The following is a 27,222-nucleotide window of genomic DNA, read 5'->3' as shown; positions in this document are numbered from 1 at the left end:
TTCTTTATTTTTCAAGGCAGATCTCTGTAATTTCTTTTGAGGTTTGCAATAAGTTTATAGATATTTTTAATGTGGTTCCAGTGCTGTGAACAAGAACTTCTAACTTGCTAATCTGTGAATTTGCACTGGTTGTTGACAGAGGTGTGAAAAGGAAAGTAAATCACACTTATCCAAACAGAGGGTGGATTCTGACCAGATACTGGGAAAAAATTCTTCCCTGTGATTGTGGAGAGGCTCTTGCACAGGGTGCCCAGAGGCTCAAGTGCCTGCCCCTGGATCCCTGCAAGTGTCCAAGGCCAGCTTGGATAGGGTTTGGAGTAACCTTGGGCTAGTGGAAGGGTGTCCCTGTCCATGGCAGGGGTTGGGACTGGATGAACTCTGAGGCCCCTCCCAAACCAAATCAGTCTGGAATTCTGTACCTTTCTTTGTCCTCTTGCTGTGTCCAAACCTGGCAATGTCTTCATAATAGCATCTTTGGGTGAAGTACTTGCTTTTGGCATGGTACTGCTGATCCAGGCAGCCAAAAGCTATGGAAGACTGGAGCTGGAAAAATGATCCCTTGTTCTGCAAGTTCAGGGACCCATAATGATTCATCTTCAGGCTGTTTGCAGCTGAGGGAGCAGAGCAAGAGCCAGCAGTTGCTGACAGTGAGAGGGAGGAGCTGCCAAGGCACAGGCAGTGGCATTCCCTGGTTTTCCTGGCTGGAAGGCTTTCCTCAGCCTCCCTGCTGAAGAGAGAATAAGATTTTAGATACTTGAAGGGCCTGTTTGGTGCATCTCTCCCGACTTCCTCTCAACCAGACCTGGGACTTCATGTTTGATGTCACCTTCAGGTCTGTAGCTTCCAGTTAAACCAGTGCTTGTGCTTCACAGAGATCTATATTCCTGATTTATTGCATAGCTATTCCCCAATAAAGGAGTCATGAAGTAGTTTAGAAATCTGGACAAGTGGATTAACCTGAAACCTCTGTTAGCTGATGTCTTTGGATTGTTTGGTGATGGCTCTGCCAGGAGATACACAGACCCATATGAAGTCTCCAACTTATGTCAGGAACATGTAGGATATATGGGATATGGGCCAGCAGATCACCTCATTAACCCAGTCACCCCAAAATCCTTGTCAGGAGGGAGCCAAATCCACCCCAGCTGCAGCACAACCTCCAGTCCTCTCCTGGGAAGTGGGGCATGAGCACAGACATCAGGTTACAGCAAACCAGAGCAGGGTAAGGTGTGTGATTGCTCAAGACTGATGCTGAGAAAGAAGTGATGTGCAGCCGTAATTAACGACCACTCAATCAAGTGATTTGCCCAGGTTGTGCAGGATACAAAGCAGGATGTGTGGAGAACACCCAGCGAAGGAGCTTTATGGAAAAATGATCCAAGGTTGTGGGCAGAAGCTGCTCATGCAGCTCTGAGCCTCTTTTTTTTGGGAATGTTGAGAGTTCCCAAACCTTTCCAGAGCTGCACATATTCACTGTTCTCATCACCCCTGGGAAAGTTCTCATCACCCCTGGAGTTCCTGCTGCTCATCTGAAGCCCTACTTTGTTTTTTGAGCAAACACTGCACAGCCTTAAAAAGCCCGACAGAACAGGATGCTTTTTCTTTCCTGGTGAAAGCAAGTGTTAAAGACTGGATTACAAGATGGGAAATGGAGTTGTATTTTTATGTGGCTCTTTTGTAATTGCAGGATTATGTTTAACAAAGATCCTCTTCAGCTACACCAGTATTTCATTCCCTTTGGATGCTGGTGACCCCAGGGCTTTCCTTACCATGTTAAACTCTCCTAGATGGAGTTTTTTACTCAATATTCAAGATGGAATTTCCTTTTTCTGCTTCTAAGTATTTTGTTGACCTATTTTAGGAATGATTTCTCTGGATTTATACCAAATATAGCAGCCATGACTCAGCCTCTGGTTCTGGTTTTGGACTCAGAGATGCACTTGCTGCTTTTGCATTCCCTCTGCCTCTGTAATTTCCCCTTCTAAATTTCTAATCCAGTCCTCCTGCATTCCTCCAGGATCTTCCCTCAGTTTACATGGCTTTCCTATTGATCTCACAGTTTTCAAGATTGTCACAATATTTTATAAATGGGCAGCAGAAGAAGAATTCAGCACAGGGGATAGGACAAGGGTGGAATGGTTTTAAACTGAAGGAGTGTGAATTTAGATTAGATATTGGGAAGGAATCCCTGAGTATGAGGGTGGTGCTGGCACAGGTTGCACAGGGAAGCTGTGGCTGTCCCTGGATCCCTAGAAGTGTTCCAGGCCAGGTTGGACTGATCTTGGAGCAAGCTGGGATAGTGGAAGGTCTCTTCTAACCCAAAGTCTGGGATTCCATAATGCACCATATCCAGTTGTCTGTCAGACTGTCACAAAGCTTCAGCGGGCATTTTAATGTACAGGTGACAAATCTGGAACTGCAGTGTTCTTCTGGTTGCTCTGGGGAGTTCCTGTTCCTCCACGTGGCACCTGTGGAGCAAAGTTCCTTGGAAGCTTCCTCCCCAGCATGGACTGTCCTCTGCTGGAGCCATGATGGGCTTTGTGGCCTGGCTGTGGTCAGTAACTCATGGCACACATTGTCCAAGAGCCATGGGCTGAGACAGGCTGCACACAGCAGGATGGAGAGGCACGGGAAGCTTGTCAGTGATGCCAGCTCCAAATTCTAAGGTGGTTCAGGGGCTGATGAGGATTTTTTTGAGTGCCCTCTTAATTGCTGGTAATTGGCAGCACAGCCTGAGCAGTTCTGTCTCACGTTCAGTTCCCTGTTTCCCTGCTCTGATGTCTGCAGAAGATTTTCAGGATCAGATGGCAGCACTGAATTGCAAATCAGGAGGATTAGCATTTGTATCAAATATGCTCCAGCAGAAGGAGATTGCAAGTCCTGGGTCAGCAAGAGCTCAGGAGTGTAGCTATGGAGCTGCTGCTGTGGTGGGGGTGGGAATTGTGCTCTGTTCCTTCTACAAGGCTGCCTTGACAGATCATAGAACGTGAAATATCCTGAGCTGGAAAGAACCCACGAGCATCAAAATCCTGGCCCTGCATGGACACCCCAACAGTCCCACCCTGTGCCTGAGAGCATTGTCCAAATGCTCCTGGAGCTCTGGCAGCCACAGGGCCATGGCCATTCCCTGGGGAGCCTGCTCAGTGCTCCATCTGGGTGAAGAACCTTTTGCTAATAATAATATTTAGCTTCTGCCAAGATGCCGTCTTCTCTTGTGAAAATGCAAAATAAAATCCTTCAAAATGGTGTTCCTGTCCTTCAGTATCAGACCTCCCTTTCTCTTTCCAGCCAGTGGACAGGTATTGTACATCAGGTAAAAGACCAGGAGAGGTGCAGGCACACGTTTCATGTTTTTAGAGCTGCTTTTAGTGTTGGCTGAGCTGAACAAAGGAGGGATGTGAGAACATCAATGGCAGCTTCACCTCAGCTCATCCACACCGAGTTGGAAATACCTGCGGGCTCGTGTTCATTTGAACACTAAGAGTGGGAGCAGGGGAAACCTGGGCTTCCTCTGCCAAGGGCTTAAACACCCACCAAACACACAGATGAACTGCTGCCTGTGGCAAACACACTGCCTGAGGGGGAAATTAAAAGTGCCACCCTAAAACCCTTTGTAATTCCATTTCCGTAGCCCTCAGCCACACTGGGAAGACAAATCTGACAATCTGATACTGAAATCTGGGCACAGCTGAGTTTTAATTTCCAGAGAAGAGAGGGGTGTGAAGTGCATCTTCCTCTCCTTGTTTTGTGTATTTTCCATCTTCCTTTGGAATTGCACTAGGGGTGTTTTGCACATTGAGGGATGCTGGTGGGAGAGCACAGCCCCAGTAATGCCAGTGAGGGACACCTGTGCCCTGGGAAATTTATGTGGAAATACTTTATGGAGTGTCATTCACTGTGCCCTTATTCTAAATACAGGCACCATTCTGTTTAAATTTGCATAGGTAAAGAAATGAAAATACAAAATATATATTACAAATGCTATTAAAGGCATATCATTAATTGTAAAAGGAATAACCAGATTATTTTATAGTTAATGAAATAAGTCAGTTTGGGGAAAAAAATAAAGAGACAGGGGGGGCCTCAGGGAAGTGTCTTGCTGTGTAACATTTGTTCTTTCTGAAGTGTGTATTCCCAGGCTCTCCAGATCGTAGAGGTCATGGCTACTCTCACAATTTGCCCTCCTTTTCTTTCCCTCAAGGACATTTATTCGCTCCTGTTGCCTGGCAATTCCTGTGAAGATTGCCCAGGCCCTGCCCTGTGCTTTCCCTGTGTTCCCTGTGCCGGTCACATTGTCCAGCATCCTCGGACTGCACTTCCAGAGGATGCACATCCAGGCTTGTTTCTCTCATACCCACAGCGTGTGCTGCCTACTGGGCTGCTTATTATATATTTAATTCCTTCTAGATCCCCTGGTAGTTCTTCCTTGCTGTTGGAATCATCTCTTAAAGCTGAATTAATCATTGAACAGAAACCAGGAACTCAGTCGCTGTTGTTTATTAGGGAAATAAAGAACATGCCACCAGTATTTCACAAAACATCTTCTGGGAATACTGAGTTTATTTTCCAGGCATGGGAAAAAACTTGTGAATTCATTAAAGAATAGAGTGAATCTTACCAAAATTAGTCCCCTACCAGACTGGGGGTTTTATCACAGTTATTATCAATTTGGGCATTGTCAGAGGACAGAGAAATCTGGAGAAAGGAAATCTGTCTCTTGAGTAGGTGATGTGCACCTGTTGTATGATTGATAGAGTTCATTTAAGACGAAAATTGAATTGTTACGGAGAAATGATGGCAGAAAAAAGCCTTATTATGTGCAGAGATGAGGCTTATCAGCATGAAAAGAAATGTGTCACAAATTGGTTGCAAATCAAAGGCCTGATTTTTTTTTCTTCTTTTTCAAAAAGACACAAATAAGGGTGTGTGCACTGCAAATCATGGAATTGCTGTGTAATGTGTGCTGGGATCTTTTATGCAATATAAAAAGGCTTTTTCTCTGTAGAGTTTATAATATGAAGCTGTGAGGCTACAGACAACTCTGTGGGCTTAAACCAGGTGAGTTTATTCTGGCTATACCTGAGTGTTATAAAATCAACACTAAATTCTAAGAATAATTAAATTATCAGTCATAGGTACAGCAATGGAATTGTTAAACTTGGAAACAGCCTCCAAGGACATTGAGTCCAAATGTTCCCCTGGCATTGCACCAAGAGTGCTGGAGTGGAACTTGGGACAAGGGATGGAGGGACAGGACACAAGGAATGGCTTCCCACTGCCAGAGGGCAGGGATGGATGGGATATTGGGAAGGAATTCCTGGCTGTGAGGGTGGTGAGGCACACAGAAGCTGTGGCTGCCCCTGGATCCCTGGAAGTGTCCAAGGCCAGGTTGGACAGAGCTTGGAGGAACTTTGGACAGTGAAAGGTGTCCCTGCCCATGGCAGGGGTGGCACTGGAGGATTCTCAAGGTCACTCCCAATCCAAACCATTCCATGATTTTGTGATTGTTTGACCTACACAGATGCTGAAGCCCTGGTTTTTCAAGTGGCTCCTTGATCGTGCAGCCAGGAGGGACCGATTTGAGATGAGTACAGATGTGGGAAGGCCGACATTTGCTTGGCTGCTTCCGAGTAAGCTTTTCCTTATGAACATTCCCAAGAGACTTCCAGGACATTTTTAACTGGCTTTTTTTTTCTGTCAGCACTCACTGTTACTTTCAGGAAGAAGGGAATGGGTGCTCTGCAATTTCTGCCATGCCATTCATTCCCCGAACCGGTCTTATTCCTCTGATGGAAAACAAGGCAGCAAAGCTGAATTTTCTGGCCATCATAGGCTGGGGACTTAGTAGTTCTTTTTTCCTGATATAAACTGCAAGCTGTAAGCTCCTTCAAACTTCTCTCCCCACTCTTTAGTTTGGGAAGGTATGTCCAGAAATCTGTGGAAAGTGTTAATTGTTGACTTGCCTTTCAGCCCTTTCCTTTGTGTTGCTGCAAAAGCATTCCTGGTTTTGGCCTCCTGGGCTGCGTGTATTCAGTGGAAACCTGAACGAGTGTTTAGGTGAATAAAAGCACTGCAAAATCTTCTGTAGCGGCAGGCTGGAAAATTCTTGGCTTTTCCAGTGGTTGTGAAATATGAATATGCTAATTGAGTGCATACTGCATGTGTTAGAGATCATGCCATACATGCACTGATTATTGGCTCGTGTCCCTTATACAGTGTCTGCCACTAACCTCTGGTAATGCCTGTACAGAATGTTTGACTTGTGTTTGAGGCCTAGGACAGCTTTACAGACATCTGTAGCCTTCATTTAAAGATTTCTGTCGTGGTCATCTGTGTCAGCTTGCTTTTCTGTTGTGCTGGTTATGTGCTGTGTCACTGCATATTTCTGCAGGATTAGGCTCAGAGTCTGTGAAAGAAATGCCAAGTAGGACAGAATTCCAGAGGATGTGAATTGGATAAATACTAGAGCAGTAGGGCATAGGTGCAGAATCCAGGAATCCCAGACTGGCTTGGGTTGGGAGGGATCTTAAAGCTCCTCCAGTGCCATCCCCTGCTGTGGGCAGGGACACCTCCCACTGGCCCAGGTTGCTCTGAGCCCCCTCCAGCCTGGCCTGGAAGGATGTCAGCATTCCTGATGGCGAGATGGATGCTGAAAGATGGCTCTTCTGCCCAGGAACACAGCACAGGTTGGTCATGGAGACCCTTGGATTTGGGATGTGGTGACCAGGCAGTGGTCCCCACCAGCACTGCTTAGTCTCTGGGAAAAGAATGCCAAGCTGTTGTGGGCAAGGGGAGAGGACTGAGCTGTAGAACAGCTGATCTCCCACTTCAGTCTTTGAGAGCTAGATGTGATGAAGTGGGTCTTTGACATTTCAACCAACTATTTAATTTCATATTTTCACATTGAACAATCTTTATTTTGAAGGCTTGTAATAATAATTGCAACACCACTGCCTTTGGTGTGCATCCCTGTTTTTTTTTAGCCTGAGCTGTCCCATATTTCCTTAGGAAGTTAAACGCCTGCCTGAACTCTGCCTATGATTGTTGCAAATTTCTTAATTTGAGTTCTGTTTATTCATCACTTGGCAGCTTTCCCCCCAAAAGTCAGCAACTTCTTTTGCTTATTTTTCAAGTAGTACCAAGTTGCCCCATATATTTTCTGGGTTTTGATGGGGCACATCAAGCCCAACATAAATCTGGAGTCTGTTTTTCTCCTTCCATGTAGCTTGGTTTCCAAATGGAGTGAGGGAATGCCACCGTCTGCCTGTCCTATGGATGGGAAAGACTTTCAGGCTCCTGGGCTTGTTAACACGGTGCCTCTTGCCAACATGAAGTTACAAAAAGACGACGATAAACAAACTTCTTGCCAAAGCTCCCTTTCTGCTGACGGATTTAGCCTGGGCCCTCCTTCATCTTCCTTGGTACTGCTTTGTTTCAGAACGAAGATTCAAAAATATTGAAGGAAGGAGGATCAATCCCCTCCGTTTGCACTGTTCATCTTCCTGTTTCTCAGTCTCTAAATCCCATCTGGGTCCATCCATCAACGTGAGCAGAGAAGAGGACAGGGAGAGATTTCCTGTGCTGTCTGATGGGAAAGTGGGGCTGGAGCTGCTCTTCAACCCCGCCTTGGGTTGCCTGACTGGTTTCCAATCTTGACCAGAGAAGAAATCCCAGAAGTGACCAGAAAACAGGACCTGGATGAAGATTGTTAGGGAATAACAAGGAACAACCATGACTGGAAGTAACAAATTACAGCCAAAACCTGCAGCACACTGGATTTGACCAAACAAAGCCCAGGGAAACCTCACCCATCTGTCATTAAAAGGACATCTCTGCCCTCATCTGATTTTAATTCCAGGAAGATTGTATTGCTGATGTGCCAACTTTGTAGGGTGTGATCGACTCCCAGACAAATTTAGATGTTTATCCTGCTGCAATCCATGGGAAGATGTTTTCAATATTCAAGATACAGCTTCAAAGTGATTCTCCCATTTTGGGGGGAGTAATTATAGAAATGGAGGGAGGGTAATTAGTGGTAGTGGTTGGAAATTTTGGAGTAAAACATAAATTAAAGCTTGGAGCTATCTTGGAGGATAATGTGATGGAAAGTGGGTATTGCACCTGAATCTCGGTCCTGCCAGTATGGTCTGGTTTACCTTAGAATCATGGAATCACTTAGGTTGGAAAATTCCTCTTAGGCTGTTGAATCCAACTGTGAATCCAGGCCAAGAGCACCACTGACCCGTGTTCCCTGAACTCTTCCAGGGGTGGTTATTCCACCTATTCCAATGCTTCCAGTGAACTCACCCTTGAACGTGCTCTCCTGCATCTTCTCTGCATCTGTAAAACAAAGCCAGAGAGGTGATCAATTTTTAAAGAGCTGGGAAGGGGGGAAGATTATATTTATTAGTGTGAGAAATTGTCTTTTTATGGATATTGCTTTTGTGTCTGGTTGTTCTGTCTGACTCCTGCAGTGCAGCTTCTCTTAGGAGGAGGAGCAGTGGTTGGCTGGGAGAGAGGTCTAAAGCAGCTTGAGAAGGCTCAGATAAGAAAGATAACCAAGAATATTTTGGTTTGTTTTTTGTAGTGACTGGGTGATGTTGTGGGATAGATGTTTATAATCCAGGTTTTTCCTGGTGGCCAACCCAAATCTCCCAAGGCAGTGCTTGTGGAAAGGAAGGAGAAGAGAGAAGTGCCTTCAAGCTGCATGTTCCAGGAAGCCTTTTCAGCAGAACATAATGAAGTAGGATAGGGAAGATAAAAGAATGGAGATAATCAGCTGGAGGAAGCCGTGGCTCAGTTGGAGAGCACCAAGTACAAGAGTATAGCAGGGTTCATCTCCAAAGGGAAAGTCAGCAAGGCCTCAAGTTAGAGAAGTTAATAGGAATATATCAAGGAAGTTGTTTGAGAACTGCTGAGAATGGTTTGGGACTCACTGGGGCAGAGATGTTAGATCTTTTAAAAAATACATGTATTTATTGGTTACCTGCTGGTGAAACCCATCAGACTTGCAGATAAAAAGCTGGGAATTTTCAGCAAGGAATTCATCTGCATTAAGACATTTTCTTCACTGGAAACAAGTTAATATAGCCCCAGCTGTGCCAGAATCTTTTGGTTTTTCTCATCCTTAAATTTCTTGTGGAGGAAATGGTTCAAGGCCAGGTTGAACAGGGCTTGGAATAACCTGGTCTGGTGGAAGGTGTCCCTACCCGTGCCAGGGGGTTGGAACTGGATGACTTTTAAGGTCCTCCCAATCCAAACCAGTCTTTGAGTCTATTATTCAATAATTTCTCATTTATTTAGGCTCAAAGGGGTGTTTGTGTAAGCTCTGCCTAATTCAAATAGGCAAACACAATGTACAGATATTTTGCCACCCATGTTCAGGTTCACCTGTGCAACAAATGATCTCATCTTCCTAGTCCTTTTCAGGGAGGACAGGAATTTCCTTTACAATATATCAATATGTAGTCTATAATATAAAATTGAATTAATAACTGAATTATCATTTTTTGATCCTCTGGCTTTTAAGCAGATCGTAAACTTCAGCAAATGAAAGGTTGAGATTTTTCCTGCCTCAGCATTTATTTTTTGGGCAGTCTGAGGTCAGCAAATTCCAAAGTCAAGAGCTGCTTTGTGCTTATAAATTATCTATTTCATTTTTCATCCAATGAAGACAAAAGGGCTTGTTGCTGATAGAGATGTCAGGCTTTTCTCCATTGGAAGTGTGTGGATTTATTTAGCTCTTCATCTCAGAGGAAACAGTAGATGATGTGAATGTGTCTCCTTGGGGTTTTGTCTCCCAGGACACTCTCCTGTGTCTCCTCAGTGAAGATCTGAGTGCTCTTATCCTGGTTTGGAGGTGGATCTGATGGAAGATGCTGTAGGACTGTAGGATTTTGGGATCAGCTTTGTTTTCCATTTGCTGGTTTTTGAGATCAGGAAGGTCAAGTGCTGTAGTGAAATCCCTTGCTCCAAGGCATTTCCATGAGGTTTAGTTCTTTCCCTCCGCTGGGAAGGTTGACATCAGCTGGGAGAGGAGAAGGCAGCCTGGGACAGTGGAAGATGAGAGATGTTCAATCAACTCTTAAGTTCAGGTGTTGCTAAAAAAAGAATAAATTAAAGAAGAAGCTGCTCATTGTGGAAACGTATCTCTGAGCTCGTGCCTGCTGTCCCAGACGTTTTTGGGGAAAGGTGGGATATACCCTTGTCACTTGCCTAAATTAACCTTTAACAGATAAATTGGAAGGTAATTTAATTATTGTTTGGTGGATCCCAAGTGAGGGTCAAGCTTCAAACGATTTAAGTGAAAAATTGTCAGAAAATTAGTGGAATTTGCATGGAGTGTAAGGTCAGGAGGCCTTTTCATGTTCAAGGAGACTTTGGCTGAATATTATTAGCATGCAATTTGTATAAAATTCATTTAAAGAGGTGATGTGCAGGTCAAGGAAGAAAAGTATCTCTTTTCTTTGTTCATACTCTCTCATGTTGGTTCTGTGCCACCTGATGTGAAATAAATTACTTTTGGCACATAGAGAAAATACCACCCTCTCTCCGGAGTGTAAAGAATGAGTCTCTCAAAAGGCATTGCATCCCAGTGCCACAAAAACCAAGGCAATGGGAGTTTAAAGGGAAAATCACCTTGACACAAGGAATGACTTGAAAGAAAATGGAAAAATGTCTGTTGCTCAGAACAGCTCCCATTTCCATTGTTTACTCCTTTTTAAGTTCAGAGCTGCTATTTTGTTTTTGGAGAGCCTGAAAGACTCTCTTGGCCATGTCACTGTTTGGAAACCCTGCAAAATAGATTTCATTATATATTCAATAATATATTATATTATATATAATTATAATATATTATTGAATATGTATTTCAATATATTTAATTTCAAAATATTTCGAAAATATTTCATTCCTTTATTGTGAAAAGATAATGATAATAACTTCATTAGCTTCCTGGATTTTCCATGCCTGCTTTATTCTTTTAGGTTTTATATTTGGTCAGAGGTTGCCCTTGATGATCTTGGAGATCTTTTCCAACCATGATGATGGGGGCTGCAAACCCCCCTATGGAGATGGGGGGATCTGGGCATGGTGTTTCCAAAGGCACAAAGTAAACCAGTGATGGAGAAAAACAGTGGGATGCGGTGTTCCTGGTGTCCCGTGTCTGTAGGAGCTCGGAGATGTGGTGATTCCCGATTCCCAGGGGTGGGGGACACACTCATGGAATCACAGAATCATTAAGGTTGGGAAAGCCCTCCAAGGTCGTGGAGTCCAACCAATCCCCAGCGCTGCCAAGGCCACAGCGACCCATTCCCAACCTCCCTTGTGGCTCTGTTTGCCCTTCACGTGCCCTTCCCTCCTGCGATGGGAGCGTGTCCTGCACTTCCACAGGAATGCTAAAATAGATGAAAAGGTAACCAGGTTACAGCCACAAAGTATCCCAAGACTGTTTGCCATCAGCTTATTCCCATGGCATTCCTGCTGGAGTTACTCCTTGCTGGAGTCTCTAGGAGCAACTGAGCGTTGCTGTCTCAGGGATTAGGAAGCATTGGAAGCTCCTGCAATAGAACAGCACTGGTGTTTGTCTGTTTATAATTAATTTTTAGTAGTCTTTTTGTTGGGTATTCATGGCCACAAGCGAACTCTGCAGGTTCTGGCGGTGCAGGAGGTTTAATTTTGCTAATCCTGTTTTATTCCCATTTCAGTGTAGCTGTTTCAATGCCACAACATGGTGCCTGCAATGAATTTCAAATGTATTTTCAGATGGCATTGTCTTGCAGAATGGGAGAGAAAATCATCCTTCCCAAATGCCGTTTGCAGGGGCTCTTTCCTGCTGTCTGGAAATCCCACCTTGCATACAAAGTAGGGAGGAAGCACAAACCTCTTCCTCACAAGCTCTCAAGCCCCCACCACGATTACAACCTTTTTATCTGGGAGAAAAAGCATTTTCTTTCATCCTTCTCAGTAAGAGTATTTTGCTTTTACCATTTGGTACAACACCTAATGCAAGCCACACATAGGCAGTCTTTTTTTCCCCTCCCAAATTATGATTTTTTTTTTATACTCTTTACACACACAAGAGAACAAATGAAATGGTGCTGGCTTTGAAAAGGCACTTTAGAAAAGCAGCCGTGATTCCTGCCCTGTCTGGGAGCAGGTCCAGCTGTCACTGGGTGGTTTTTGGTGAGGAACAACGGAAAGGTGAAGAATTACCCTCAGAAATTTTATTTCATAAAATCACAGAATGATTTGGGTTGGAAGGGACCTTAAATCTCATCCAGTCCCACCCCTGCTATGGGCAGGGACAGCTTCCACTAGATCAGATGCTCCAAGCCCTGTCCAACCTGGCCTTGGGCAGTTCCAGGGATGGGGCAGCCACAGCTTCTCTGGACAACCTGGTCTTACTCTGATTTTCTTAAAGATCTTAATGCTCTGCTGTGTGTTAGTGAAGCCACTGATGGAATTCCAAGTCTCCCTGTCTCTTCCCACTTGCTTATAACCCTGATTTCCTTTGCTTTGAGAATGGCTCCTTCAGTGCTAACTTGGGGGTGGAGGGACAGCTAATTAATTAAGCACTAATTGTTGTCAAGTCAATCGGTGCTAACATTTAACACATTTAAAGTTTGACTTGTTTACTCTCCAGAGGTAAAGCGGAAGGAGTTAATGATCTAATAAATTGTGTCCCCATCATGAGGGACTTGTTTGAAGAGAATGGTGTTATTTATGAACTGTAAAATAACACATTTTAACAAAATCCCCAGATTTTGAAGCAAGATGGGCTTGGTTCTGGTGTGAAATTAACACTAGATAGCTGTGGAGACAAGTGCATAGCCTAATAAAGCTTAATGACTGATTTTCCCATTAATCAGAATTGAGAATGTGCTTCATTAAGATCATTAACTGAGCCAGTTGCCTAACTGACAGTTAGACACAAATTCCCAAATTACTTGCATTCCTCTTGATAAAACCCACAAGAAGCTGACCTGGCTTCATGGTCTTTATTGGAAAGAGGAGCACAAAGGCTGTGGAAGTCTCCTTGCTCACATAAGCTTTGTGTCAGTCTCCCCATGGGACACGGGTGGGATGAGGGGGTGGCCCTGCCCAGCCCCACACAGGATCCAAGCCTCGGCCTCCAGGTTTTCACAGTCAGCTCACGCTGAAAGCTCACCAAGAGTCACCCTTCTCCATCTCGCCAGCGGCAAGTGGTCTTTTATCTGCTGCTTTCGGAAAGGTCAGGTCTTGGGCAGGGTTGGTTTTATCACCCAAGAACTGCTCGCTCTTCCAAGGGGGAGAATTCCTTGCCTGACTCTGAGGCTCCTCCTCTTTGTTCATAGCAAGCTGGAAGTGGGGTCATGAGTCCTGAGCCCCCCTGGAGCAGGGATGTGGAAGATGAATCTGCTCCGGGTACATTTGTAGGCAGAATATGCAGCGCTGGAGAAGTTGTGGGAATTAACGGAGAGATCCAAAACTTGAATTATTAAATATGCTATCTGGTTGTAATGTCTGGTTGTAAATCCCTTCCTTCACAGCTTTCTGTGTCTGGAATTCTAACAGGGTGATGCTATCAGAAGTCTGCACAGACAGCGGCTCAGGAGCCAGTGTAAGGCAACCGTCTCAACTCTGCTTTTCTTTTGTCCTCAGAGTTCCTGGTCTTCCACCATGAATCCTGTTTACAGCCCCGTCCAACCTGGGGCTCCCTACGGAAACCCGAAGAACATGGCCTATACAGGTAGGACAGGGCTTGTGGCTTTCCCTGAATGTCTGTGTGGGGTGGTGGTTAATCCCTTAATGAGGGAGAAAGATTTCCCATCGGGGAGCCAGATGGGAGCGTGACCTGCAGGAAAAACCCTTCAGCAAAGCCAGTGCAGTGAGGGTGGTGAGAAGAGTTAGAGCAAAGAGGATGCCCTGGAAATCCTAAGGAAAAGGATCCAAAGGGATTTTCTTTAGATTAACAAAAATGCAGGCAGCTGCTGGGACAGTCAGCAGGAAGGTTTCCCTCAGAACCTTCCCTTCCCTTCCCTTCCCTTCCCTTCCCTTCCCTTCCCTTCCCTTCCCTTCCCTTCCCTTCCCTTCCCTTCCCTTCCCTTCCCTTCCCTTCCCTTCCCTTCCCTTCCCTTCCCTTCCCTTCCCTTCCCTTCCCTTCCCTTCCCTTCCCTTCCCTTCCCTTCCCTTCCCTTCCCTTCCCTTCCCTTCCCTTCCCTTCCCTTCCCTTCCCTTCCCTTCCCTTCCTTCCCTTCCCTTCCCTTCCCTTCCCTTCCCTTCCCTTCCCTTCCCTACCCTTCCCTTCCCTGCCCTTCCCTATCCTTCCCTTCCCTTCCCTTCCCTTCCCTTCCCTTCCCTTCCCTTCCCTTCCCTTCCCGCACCTTCCCTTCCCGCACCTTCCCTTCCCGCACCTTCCCTTCCCGCACCTTCCCTTCCCGCACCTTCCCGCACCTTCCCTTCCCTTCCCTTCCCTTCCCTTCCCTTCCCTTCCCTTCCCTTCCCTTCCCTTCCCTTCCCTTCCCTTCCCTTCCCTTCCCTTCCCTTCCCTTCCCTTCCCTTCCCTTCCCTTCCCTTCCCTTCCCTTCCCTTCCCTTCCCTTCCCTTCCCTTCCCTTCCCTTCCCTTCCCGCACCTTCCCGCACCTTCCCGCACCTTCCCGCACCTTCCCGCACCTTCCCGCACCTTCCCGCACCTTCCCGCACCTTCCCGCACCTTCCCTTCTTGTGACAGATGGTGACTTAAGCTACATTATTGACTGATTTTTTTTTATTTCAAGTTGTGCTTTGGTTGGGTTAATCTCATGTGGAAGAGCAAGTCTGATGTCTGTTTGAAACCTTCTTTAGAACTGAGTTGTCTAAAAATGTTATCCTTAAAACTCAATAAAAGGCCAGCCTTGAAAGATGTTTACCATAATTATGTAACTAGTGAGGAGCTAAAGTGGAAATAATTCAGTTGGGAGAGAAACTGTGCTTCGGAAAAAGAAAATCCCGGTTCAGGTGTATCTGGTTTTCCCTGTGGTTTATGTTCACCTTGACTTGCTCTGATCTTGTAACCCTCTGATGACAAAATCACCCCTGGAAAACTCCTTTTTATACCCATTTTGGGGAATGTAGTCAGCTACTGGGTGTCATGTTGTGTTAGGGCTTTCCTGCTTTGTATTTGCATTGCCAGTTGGGTGTGTTGACTTTCACCTATTGTGTGGAATTATTTGGGAATGTGCTTTTGTGGAGGAGATTGGTCACCAGCAAATGGGAATGAACATCAAATACTCTCAGCTACTTTGTGCATGGAATATTCTGGTTGAGTCTGGCAGCGCTTCCAGGTGCTGGATCCGTGGGGCTGTGCGGAGCCCTGTCTGAGACTCTGCAGAGCAGAGAGTTCTTCAAAGGCGTTTTGCCCCATTTTTATTCATTCCTTTCTTTTTCCCACTCCAATTTATGCAGCTGCTTTGTTGGAGATACTGTAGCTTGGGGGAACTTTTGGTCTCACAGTCAAAGCACGAGAGGCTTGAAAAAAAAAACAATCTCTGTGAAAAAGTCTCTTCAAAAATCTCCCCATTGTGAGAGGACTGTGGACTCCAGCAGCGCTTGGGTGATAGAATGAGCTCATAAGTGCACAGTTATTTTCCTACTCTGGAAATAACAGGAATTTTGTGGCTTTCTAGCCACAAGAGGCTACTTCTCTCACACTTTACTTTGATTTTTTTTTTGGCATGTGCTTAAAGCTCCACCTTAATATCCGTTCAATGTATGTTTCTGTATCTGCCTTCATACAATCCTGGGTGTCTTAGAAGTTGTTTTCTGGCACTTGATATGACAGTTTAATTTAAATATTGAGGCGCAGATTGGTCAGAATTTGGACCTTGACCTTTCTTGAAGAATTTTAGAGGAAGAATTCTGCTTTAGATGAAGAAATTAATGGAATTTCAGAATGGTTTAAGTGGGAAGGGACTTCAAATCTCGTCTGAATTCCACCCTCTGTGATGGGCAGGGACGCCTTCCATAGACCAGGTTGCTCCAGGCCCCATCCAACCTGGGCTTGAACACATGAATTCTGCATGACTCCTTTTGGAGTTAGCCAAGTGCTAACATTAATGGCATGTTGTCTTCTAAAATAACCTGCTGGTTGATCACTGTGACATTCCTGCTGTGCTCTGAACTCTGTAAATTTGACTTGGCCAACTTGTGCCAGCTCTGATCCATGCAGGGATCAGGAGGAGGTGGCTCCCAGAAACTGGTTTCATCCCAAACCATTCTTCAGACATTTGTCTTCCAGAATTTGTGGTAAATGCACAGAAATCAGTGGTGGGATGTGCAGGATAATCTTGGAGGAAAAAGTTGGAGGCAGATCAGACAGGAAAAATTAAAAAAAGGTCTTCATTTATGTCAGTGGTAAAACAAAGAAATAAATGGAGGGCAGCACAGCAGGAATATTCCTGCTGGGTTGTTCCATTGTCCAGTTGGAAGGTGAGGAGTCAGTGGGCTGAACTCCTACAGTGAATTCCCAAAACAGAAGTCAAAGAGCATTTAACAGGAGAGTTTTTTGGTTGTGTGGGGTTTTTTTGGTTTTTTTGTTTGTTTGTTTGTTTGTTTTCTGGGTAAATAGTATTACAAACCCTGTTAAATCTGAATTTGTCTGGATATGTAATGAAAGACCCAAAGTTCTATAGTGAATGTGGAGGAGAAAATTTAAATTTTATCCTCTGTAGAGAAAAGATAGGCAACTCCTGAGGGTGGTCTGAGCAGCTATGAAAAGAGCTGTGGGATAAAACTCAGGTGGGATAGAGGCAAAAAGAAAGAAGGGATAGTAATCAGGATACTGGCAGGTTGAAATCTATCCTTTTGTGTTTTGGGGTTTTTTTTGTGCTAATTGTGAATGCTTTATACTACTTAATATTTTGTTTATTATTTTTATTTATAAAATAGCTTTAGGCTGAAATAATGAGTTTTAATCTGGTTTTCTTCTCATTCTGCGTTGTTTTCTGGCAGAGCAGGGAGAGAGGTCCATTGCAAGATAAATAATCCAATTTTTTCTGCCAGATTGGCTGTTAGGGAAAATAGGAAATCCTTGAGTTAGGGAGAATGGGAAATCCTTGGCACATACTCAAGTACTTGATGAACCATCCGTTTATTCAGATTCGTGATTTTTCCATTTTGATCTTCCTTAGTGGAAGTGTGAAGGACAGTTATTTCCTAACTAATTTTTCAAGTGTGGTCTGGCTTATCTGGATTTTTATGGGAAATAATAATTTAAGTTTAAAAAAAAGGAAGTTTTAAAATACAGTTACTTGGTGAGATAAAATCAACTCATTATTCAACTCATAGGAGAGATGTTTATGAAAACAATGCCTGTGTTTGAACGAAGGGATTTATTAAGCACTGGTGGCTTCCTCTTGTGTCTCATTTTTGGGGTCCTTGGAACACCCAGATCTGTCGAATTTCACCCTCTTTCCCGTTTTTCATTGGAAACTGAAAGAGGAGGGGAATAACTTCTGCTGGCAGTGTTTCCTGCTGCTGGATGAGCAGCCATTGAGCTGAGGGAAGGTGACACAGGGAGAATATTCTGGCTGCAGACAGAGCTACATCTGCCCAGTGCCAGGTTTGTGCTCCAAGTCCTGGCTCCTCGTGCCCAGCTGGTGACGGCTTCCACTCCGCTAATTCCATGGATTTTGGAACATCAGCGGCAGTGTTTCAGCGTTGTTTACTATTTAATTAAACCAGACTGTAATTAAGTTGGATCTTCATGTAAGCTGTTGTTTTAATTGAGGCTAATTTTAAAATGTATTTAAGGCCTCCAATTTGCTTTTTTGTTCTTGGTAGAATTCACTTGACCTGCCCCAAACGGGAGCTGCTGAAGCACCTGGTTTTCCTTTGGCATGTTACCCTTCCCATCCCACTCCAGGGAGGCAGCAGTGCTGCAGTAAATAGATTAGCCCATTGGTGTGGAATCAGGGATGAAGAATCAGTCTCTCCTGGAGCTTGTTTGACTTCAAGCGTGAAACGATAAAGTGTTTGTGATAGCTCACACCGTTTTCCCTCTCCCTACCAGGAGCTGATTAATATGCTGATAAGATGCTGTGATTCATGAACCTCCGCTAGGCTGACTCTGTGTTCGGGGGAGTTATTCCTAAATAATAAATGGTAATAAAATCCAAGAGCCCAAAGATGCGGAGCCGGGTGGGAAGTCTCCAAGGGGTTTATGTCACGTCGCTCCAGCGTGCTCAGGTCGTGCTGCGGCAGCGCCTGCTCGAGAGAGATGCTCACAGAATCCTGGAATGGTTTCTGGAAGGGACCTGGAAGAACGTCTCATTCCAATGCCCAGCCTTGGGCAGGGACAGCTCCCACTGTCCCAGGCTGCTGCAAGCCCCATCCAGCCTGGCCTTGGACACTCCCAGGGATCCAGGGGCAGCCACAGCTGCTCTGGGCACCCTGTGCCAGGGCCTGCCCACCCTCACAGGGAACAATTCCTTCCCAATATCTCATCTATCCCTGCCCTCTGGGAAGCCATTCCCTGTTGTCCTGTCCCTCCATGCCTTGTCCCCAGTCCCTCTCCAGCTCTCCTGGAGCCCCCTTAGGCTCTGAGCTCTCCCTGGAGCCTTCTTCTCTCCAGGAGAATCTGGACTCCCCCAGCTATCCCAGTCTGGCTCCAGAGCAGAGAGGCTTTCCTGCACAGGACCTTCATGCTCCTGAAGAGCAAGACATATCCCTGAATTGGGCTGTCTGCAGCACTCTCAAGTTGAAAATTCCCAAGTTTTCTCATTTTTTCTTCCCCAAGGTGAAACCAAAACATTTGTTTGGACATAATGATGAACAGAGGGAATCCGTGCCCTCCAGCCATTGGTTTTGTTGGCAGGACAGGAGGTAAAGGATTCTCACGTGTATTCCTGTCCTCCTGTCCTAATCCCTGTCATTTGTATTCATTGTTGAAGCTCAGACACAACTGCACATGTGAGGAGTGACCTCATTTACTCCTGACTGTTCCTTTAATTTATTGTGGTGTTGAAAGTCAGTGGCCTTCGATGTTGTAGGAGACAGAATGTTCCAATAGGATTTCTGCTGTCGAATTTTAATCCTCCTTTGCATACTCTCTGTGGGACAAAGATAATTCTAGGCATGATTTCAGCCTTCCTTATTAACTCACAATTATAATTTGGATGTATTATTCTCTGGAAATGCTAGGACTTTGATGGGAGATCAGCTCTTTGGCCACACAAACCAAGTTCTTTCACAACTGCTCTGTGAAAGGGGATGAACTTTATATTTTTTCCTCTTTCTTTTTGCCATTTCTCAGCATTTTCATGGGGAGCACTGAGGAAGTCGAGGCAAATGGCAGGGCTGAGGTGCTCTCTCCTTGCTTCTCCTTCTGCTCTAAGATGTGCATGCATGTCAGTCCCTTCCATTGATTGGGAAATGCCACTTCTGGATTTAATTAGGCGATCCATCGCTTACTGGGTCTGTAAAACAGGAATTCTAAACCGTGTTCAGGGTGTTGAATTGATTTCAGGGTGATTAAAAATGTATGAAGTGGATACAGTGAATATTTTTCCTCTGGCGTTTCTTCATGTTTATTAATTGGTGTGTATAGAGCAGACAGGAAAATCCTACTTGACTGGGAGAAGAATGAGCTGTGACTTGTGTAGGCTCTCATTGTTTTTATGTTTGAATGCGTGATTTTCGTACGGGAATACTTCCAAACAACTTGCTGAATTCCTCAGTGTTGGAATTTGCTGAGTTTCAGCACTGAGATCAACGATGGATAAATCACCATCTTCCTAATGAATTAGCTCAGGGACTCTCTTGAGGTTGTAAAAAGCGTGAAACTGCTAAGGGAAGGAGGGAGGAGTAGTTTTTTGGGAGAAGGAAGCAGAGGGGTTTGAGTCAGATTAGGGATCTTTGCGAGTTGCAGAGTTTGCTCAGGGCTATGGTGGAATCATCATCCCTGGAATTATTCCAAAGCCATGTGGATGTGGCACTTGGGACATGGGGCAATGGTGGCCTTGGCTGGGGAACAATTGGATTTGATGGTCTTGGAGGGCTTTTCTATACTTAATAACTCTGTGGTTCTAAAATAATTCATGACATCCACTCAGCTCATTTGGAGATTGGTCCAAATGATGCCAGCCTTCCAAGGAGTTGATAGAAACATCCCTCACCCCTTGTTTTTTAACTGTTTGGAGAAGGTTTTACAGGCTTTTGAGTCCCCCTGTGTTGTGAAGAAACAGAATAAGATCTTAAAAGCAAACAAACTTATGTTCTGTTTTCCCAAATGACCTCATTGTGGGCCTTCTCCTCATCTAGGCTCGGCTGAGTCCATGCAACTGGTTTATTTCTGCCTCATTTCTTGGCTGCAATATTGATTTTGGTTTTCCTTGTGGTGAAAAAGAAACAAAAAAGATTAAATGGCCACGCTTGAAGAGGGCTGGGAAAAAGTTGTGAGGCAGAGGAGCAGAAAGCATAGGGGGGGAAAAACAAAAATTGGCCTTGGAAACATGTTTTGAAGAGAAAAGTGCTCCATTTAAAGAATCTAAAAAGTGACCAGAGAAATTTCTTGTATCTCAATTGCTTTTATAGAGAACAGGCACATCTTGTGAAGTTTTTCACCCTCCTGGGGAAAAGAGAAGCTTTATTTTTGAGCATGAGCCCTCCCAAATTTCTGTCTTAGATTGCATATAGACAAATTCTAACCAGTACTTTTGGCATTAAGTACACATTCAGTATTAAAACTGATTACTGAAGGGTTTTTTTGTTATATCTTAGTGTGTGTATATCAGAGAATGAAACTGGGTTTGGGTGACTTGTTAATTTCTAGTGTGTTTCTGAGCCATCTCCTTTTTCTTTGTTTTAGCCATGAAGAATTATTTTCCATTAAAAACTTCTTTATCTGCATGTTCCCTTTGCTTCCATATCTTTTCCTAAATTCCTCTTACTCTGCTCCTGAACAAGGAGCCTCTGTGTAGGAAGTCAAAATCACATTGGCCATTTCAGCATCACAGAATCATTGGAAGTTGGAAAAGAACTTTAATATGATCCAAGTCCAGATGTTCCCCAGCACTGCCAAAGCCACTACTGTCCCTTTTCCCTGAGTGCCACATCCACATGGCTTTTAAATCCCTCCAGGGATGGGGAATTTGGGAATGTCTGCCACAGGCTCCATGGAGCTGGAGTGTGACCTTGTCATTCTGCAAGTTGCAGATGTGGCTTCATAAACCAGGATGGAAACATCTCCTGGCCCTGGCACCCTGCATTTCAGGGAATCTCTCATTCACAGTTAAAATCTCACCCATCCTAAAATAAAGGCCTTTTCCTGCATATTTTTCTGCCGCTTGCAGTTCAAATTCATATGCTGGCTTGTTTTCCTCTGTGCATGTTTGCACCCCACACATTCAATACCTCTTAAATCCCCGGGTGCTTCAATTAAATGATTGCAAATAAGCTCCAAGGCTGCCTCATGATCCGTTGAAAACCCTTAATATTTGCTGCCTTTCCTTCCCCCCACACCTTTTTTTTTTTCATCTTGCACAGCAAATAAGTGGTCAGATCCTTGTTATGTTTTTTCAGGTTGAAGGTAATAAATTGAAATTTAGTGGCTTGACTTCTGCAAAAATGTTTTTAGATTAAATATTGAGTTTTTCTTCCCTCCTGGTGCACAATTATTTCTCACACCGGGCACAGTCAATGTGATACAGCCCAGAGATTTGCACAGACAGAAACGTGAGCTGGCCAAAGCTTGGAAAAGATTTTTATAAGCTTCAGAAAGAATTCTCTGGTTTGTACCAGATCTGTTAATTACTGGGTCTATTTTCCTACTGTGCTTTCTACCTAATATCTTATTTCTAATTTAATGGGGATCGGCTTTCCCGAAGTGGAGCGGTTGAGTTTATTAATCACAGAATCCCAGAATGGTTTGGGTTGGGAGGGACCTTAAAGATCATCCACTCGCAGATCTGTCGTGCTGTTCTGTTTCATTAGACTTAGCCTGGTGTGAAGCCAAAATCAGGTGTTGCTTCTATGCAAATGCATTCATATACTTATTTTAAAGTGTGTGTGGCTGCCCTTCTCTCTCCCTGCGCTTGCTGGCACTCGGCCTCGTTTCATCTGATGCAGTACTGGGCTAGAATTTTAATGTCTCTGCGGCCAGCGATGATTTATTAGATCCCAAAGCCCTGGCTCTGAGTGCAGGAAGAAAATATTGCAGCAGTGAGCTGCCTTGGCACTGCTCGAATAAATGAGTCCTGAAAGACTCTTTAGTGTTGCAGCCTTTTTTCCCTTGTCCTCCCCTTGCCCCCACCGCTCCTTCCCCCGGCCCCGACCCCTGGATTTCTGCTGATGGTGGGAAGTGCTCGTTTCCTTGTGGGAATCGCCATCTCCGGGTCTTTTTACAGGAATGTATTTGTCAACAGCCTCCTCACGGCTAGTAAATCCCTTTGAATTCCCAGAACGAGCTGCTATCCTTCATCTGGGGAAAAATCAGCTTTTGTGGCAGGCTGAAGGCTTGGGCTCTTGGTGATGAGCGGGTGGTACATAGGGAAGATCATGGAATTCCAGGATGGTTTGGGTTGGAAGGAGCCTTAGAGGTTCCACCCTCTGCCATGGGCAGGGACACCTCCCACTATCCCAGGTTGCTCCAAGCCCTGTCCAGTCTTGTCTTGGGCACTGCCGTGGATCCAGGGGCAGTGCCAGAACCTCACAGGGAACAATTCCTTCCAAATATCCCATTCTAACTCTGCCCTCTGGCAGTGGAAGCCATTCCCTGTGTCCTGTCCCTCCAGGCCTTGTCCCCAGTCCCTCTCCAGCTCTCCTGGAGCCCCTTCAGGCCCTGCAAGGGGCTCTGAGCTCTCCCTGGAGCCTTCTTCTCTCCAGGTGAGGACCCCCAGCTCTCCAAGCCTGGCTCCAGAGCAGAGGGGCTCCAGCCCTGGAGCAGCTCCGGGGCCTCCTCTGGAACTGCTCCAGCAGAGCCTGGTGTTACATGTTCTGAGGTCCTGTCTTAGCACCTGAGGAAAGAAAAGCAGGATTTCAGTATTCCCAGGTGTGTGACCACCACCCTGGTGCTGGCCGTGCTCCTCTCCAAAGCCGCTCCCCAGCCCCTCCTTCCAGAGAACTGCCAGCTCAGCAGCCATTCCTGGGAGCAACTCTGAGAAGTTTCTCTTCTTCAACAAAATCATTTTCAGGAACAAGTAGAATGAAGAAGTTGGGCTGGAAAGATGAGCTCTCAGAGGATGGAGAGCAGTAAAGGGGAGGGTTTGGGAGGAGAAGTACAAGGAAGAAACCCTGGAGAAGTAACAGGTGAAACTTCAGAGCTCAGTTACAAAACTCACTTTAGTGAGTAACCAAAGGAAATGTCCACTTTATACTTGATTTATTGCCATTGATTTACACTTCAAAATGACATTTCTGTGCCTCATCATTAGAGACCTCATGTTTGGCAGCAAAGAGCATCCATCTCTGGGGAGAAGAGTTTGATTCCGTGGCATTCCCAGGAGATGCAAAGCACATGGTGACTGTAAATGAAATCACATAGGGGAAAACCTTGATTTTTACAGCTGAACAATGAAGAGTTTCATTCAGAAAGATTAATGTGTTTAGGCATCTGAACTTCTGTTTACCTCTAGTTCTTTTTATTTCAAATTAGGAACTACGTTGAGGTGAGGACTATTCTGTGTTGCACTGAAGATGAAGAGAAGGGTGTTCTGTGCAAGCACTCTGTTGCCAGAATAATTTTTCTCTCCCCTTAAAATAGTTAAGGAAACAGTAGTATAATGAACTATCACAGTAATTTCAGGGTGAGCAAAGCAATTTTCCACAAAAACAACAATTATGTTGCCATCAAACATGGCATGGTTTGCTCTGAGCCCATTAATATAATTGAGGGTCTCATTGAATGCATGAGCAGCAGGTTGGTCACTTACACCCAGCACCCCCAGCTCTCCCAGCCTGGCTCCAGAGCAGAGGGACTCCAGCCCCTGGAGCATCCTCTGGACTGGAAATCCAGATTATTTTCCCCTACTTTGGGTGTCTTGAGGAGCTGGACATTTTGTGATATTTAATGTGCTGTGAGCTCTGATTTGAGAAGGGATTGTCAAAATGGGACTTGAGTCCCAAAATCCCAGAATGGTTTGGGTTGGGAGGGACCTTAAAGCCCATCCAGTGCCACCCCCTGCCATGGCAGGGACACCTTCCACTGTCCCAGGCTGCTCCAAGCCCCATCCAACCTGGCCTTGGGCACTTCCAGGGATCCAGGGGCAGCCACAGCTTCTCTGGGCACTCTGTGCCAGGGTCTCACCACGCTCACAGGGAACAATTCCTACCCAATGTCCTTCATCTGTCGAAGGATTTTCATCCCTGGGGTTTTTTCCCTCATCTTGGTGCTTCACTTTGGCTGTGGAGTTTTAAATTTTTATTTTAATCCTCACAGTCCTTTATCCCTCCATTGCTTCTCCCAAGCTGTCTGGTTCCTTGAGGGCACCAACGTGGAATTCTCCCATGGAAGATGCTGGATCCATTATGAATAAAGATGAAGTGGAAGTGGAATGCTTTCCCATTAATTTAAAACTTTGGTTATCATGACAACAAGTTACAACTCTCTTCATTGCCATGACAATCTCCTGCGAAATTGTTAAAATGCTGGCTTATGGTTATTTTTAGTTTGTCCTCTATTCCCATGGAGACCAACTTTTCCTTGAAGTGTTTGATGCTTTGTGCTTGGAGCCTTTAATGAGCCTCACAGAAGTCTGGAAGTCAGGAAAGGCAGAGGCCTCTGAGGTCAACCCATCCCTCCATCAGCCTTGAGGGATGCTCAGTGCAGTGGCTTTGCTTTTGTTGTATTGTGGGCACTTCTTTTTTATTATTATTATTATCTTCTCTTGTGTGATTTTTAACATTTACATTTCCTGTAGGGCTCGAGCTCTTGTATTCTTTGCCTATGACCCTATTTTTTATTGTGTTCTTTGCATATGACTCTGGTTTTTTGCATTAAATTCTGTCTGAAAATTTCATATTCTGCACAGGCCACTGGGAAAAAAGATCTACAAGGGAAAATGAAAAACTATAGAGGAGCTTGAACAGGACACATAAAGTGGTATTTTTTTAGTTGCTGGGCTGTTTTGGGAAAAAAACCACACAGAAATTAACTTTCCCATCTGTCAATTTACCAAGAAGTTTTACTGGAGTAACATCTGCTCAATCAGCTGAACATTTACTGGCTTACAATTAATATATTACAAATTAATAAAATATTACAAATCATCTCAAGTAAAAAGGGAAATAAAACTACTTGGCGATCCTCCTTTGTCCATGGGCTTTCATTTTTTCCCCAAGTCTTTCTGGAAGGTGGCTGAGACTATATAGGCTTTTTATTTGTATCCATCACACCCTGAGTGAGGGTTTTTACTGAACTGGGGATTTTTTTCCACATCTAATAACTGTGAGAGTTTCTTAGACAAATTGTTGTATCATTAATACCAGCTGAACTCTGAGCTCCACTCAACTTTCCACTATCCCAGGTTGCTCCAAGCCCCATCCAACCTGGCCTTGGACACTTCAGGGATGGGGCAGCCACAGCCTCTTGTACAGATAAATATTTCTATCAATAATTTTAAACCTCTAGAGAGGCTCAGGAGCTTATCATTGATGGTAAAAATCTCTTTTTAAATGGTGTGAAATCTTTCTCTCTCTGGGATAATGAAATCCTTTTGCTGTTCAGGTGGCTCTGAATCTTTTTACAGCTGATAAGAGCAATCAGAAGAGTTTTTAATGCCTTTTGCTTACAGAATCTCAATGCTCATCAGAGTCCTTTTGCTCTCTGGTGTGTCTGAGTTTGCATTTTCCATGCAGAAACCAAATAAAACATGATTTCTGCATAACACAGCCCTCATCTCATCTCTAGGATTGTAAGGTTATTTTGGCAGCAGGATTTCCTGGGAAGGTTGATGGCTCAGTTCTACTCTGCAAATACAAGGGAGAGTGTGAAATAAGGTGGATTTTTGCAGCACTAACAGTGGTGGTAAGATTTTTATCAGGATGTTGCTCAGCATCCTGTGAGATGCAAGGAAGATAAATCCTGATGCTGAAACTGGAGCACTTAATCGAAATAATAATCTATAAATCCCTTTTTTTTTTTTTATTGCTACTTGTAGAGGACATGGCATAATTACCCTGATTTTATGTTGATGTTGATTGCAAGGTGTGTGGCTGTGTTTCCACCGAATTCTGGCCACGTGCTGTTCCCAGAATAATTCCTTTGCCCTTTCCACATGTGGTTAAGAGGCCCTTTAGCTTTCCCCAATCACTGTTTTATTCTAATGGCTGTTCATTGGTAATAAAGGTTATAACTGATATAATATATGTAAGGTATTGATAACACTGATTATGTTTTTGGGATGGAGTGGGTTTTGTTCCTTGGATTTTTGTTCTTTTCACATTATTTAGGATTGCAAGGAATAGAATAGAACAGGAAAGAATAGACCATTACTGTTGGAAGGGATCTCCAGCAATCATCTCATCCATCTGCCTGCCTAATTCAGGGTTGATCATGTTATTAAGGGCATTATTATTTGGTTTTTATTTGCATGTCTGTGACCAGTGAATTAATTTTATGAGACAATGTTGGTTAAAAATCTACCATGATCTGTTCTTTCTCCAACTTTGGGACCAGCAGCTATGGAGAAGTGCACTGGGAAATCTCCAGGCATGGAAAAATGGAATATCCTTCCACTTGCACATAGCAGAAAATTCAGGAGATAATGTGATTTTTGGAAGGAAGGGGGAATTTTTCAGATTTTCCTATGGAAGTTGCCCACAGAAAGTGTGGCTGCCCATCCCTGGGAATGTTCAAGGCCATGTTGGACACAGCTTAAAGCAACCTGACCTAGTAGAAGGCCCCTTCCAATCCAAACCATTCCAGGATTTTGTAACTTCTCCCAAATGCAGATCCTGCTCCCTGCCTTTAGGAGTAAACACAGACATAGGAACAAAAAATATCTGTGTGAAATTTTTACACACCCAGGAGATTTTCTCTCTGTGATGACACACCCCAAAGAGCAGGCTTGGTTTCCTCAGCCTATTTTGATATTTTAACAAAATTACACTACATCAAATTTCCAGCTCGAGGAGATGTTTCTCATCCTTGGTTTTAACTGAATTTGGGGTCATCTCTCCCAGGGCTTCCTGAAGAAGCTCAGAATGAGGGACAACATTTTCACTTTTGTTTTTCCAGAGGGAAATTTTCTTCTTGCACAGGGAAGATA

At 44.5% G+C, this 27,222-nt stretch overlaps 1 protein-coding gene across 3 annotated transcripts in view; it reads left to right on the top strand.

Moving 5' to 3' along the window:
• FAM168A (family with sequence similarity 168 member A) overlaps window positions 1–27,222 on the top strand; it is a 132,378-nt gene that overhangs the window by 54,184 nt on the left and 50,972 nt on the right. For all 3 annotated transcript variants that reach the window (XM_005524081.3, XM_088068984.1, XM_088068983.1), the window contains one exon: window positions 13,642–13,729. In XM_005524081.3, coding sequence (XP_005524138.1) covers window positions 13,660–13,729 — 70 coding nt within the window. In that variant the 5' untranslated portion in view covers window positions 13,642–13,659. The remainder of the gene's footprint in view (window positions 1–13,641; window positions 13,730–27,222) is intronic.

This window comes from Pseudopodoces humilis, chromosome 2 (assembly GCF_049639895.1).
Source record: "Pseudopodoces humilis isolate 2021_Gansu_Grassland_sample_001 chromosome 2, ASM4963989v1, whole genome shotgun sequence".
NCBI classification, from domain to species: Eukaryota; Metazoa; Chordata; class Aves; order Passeriformes; family Paridae; genus Pseudopodoces; species Pseudopodoces humilis.
The sequence above is the reverse complement of the archived record's forward strand: the minus strand, read 5'-3'. Positions and strand labels throughout refer to the sequence as shown.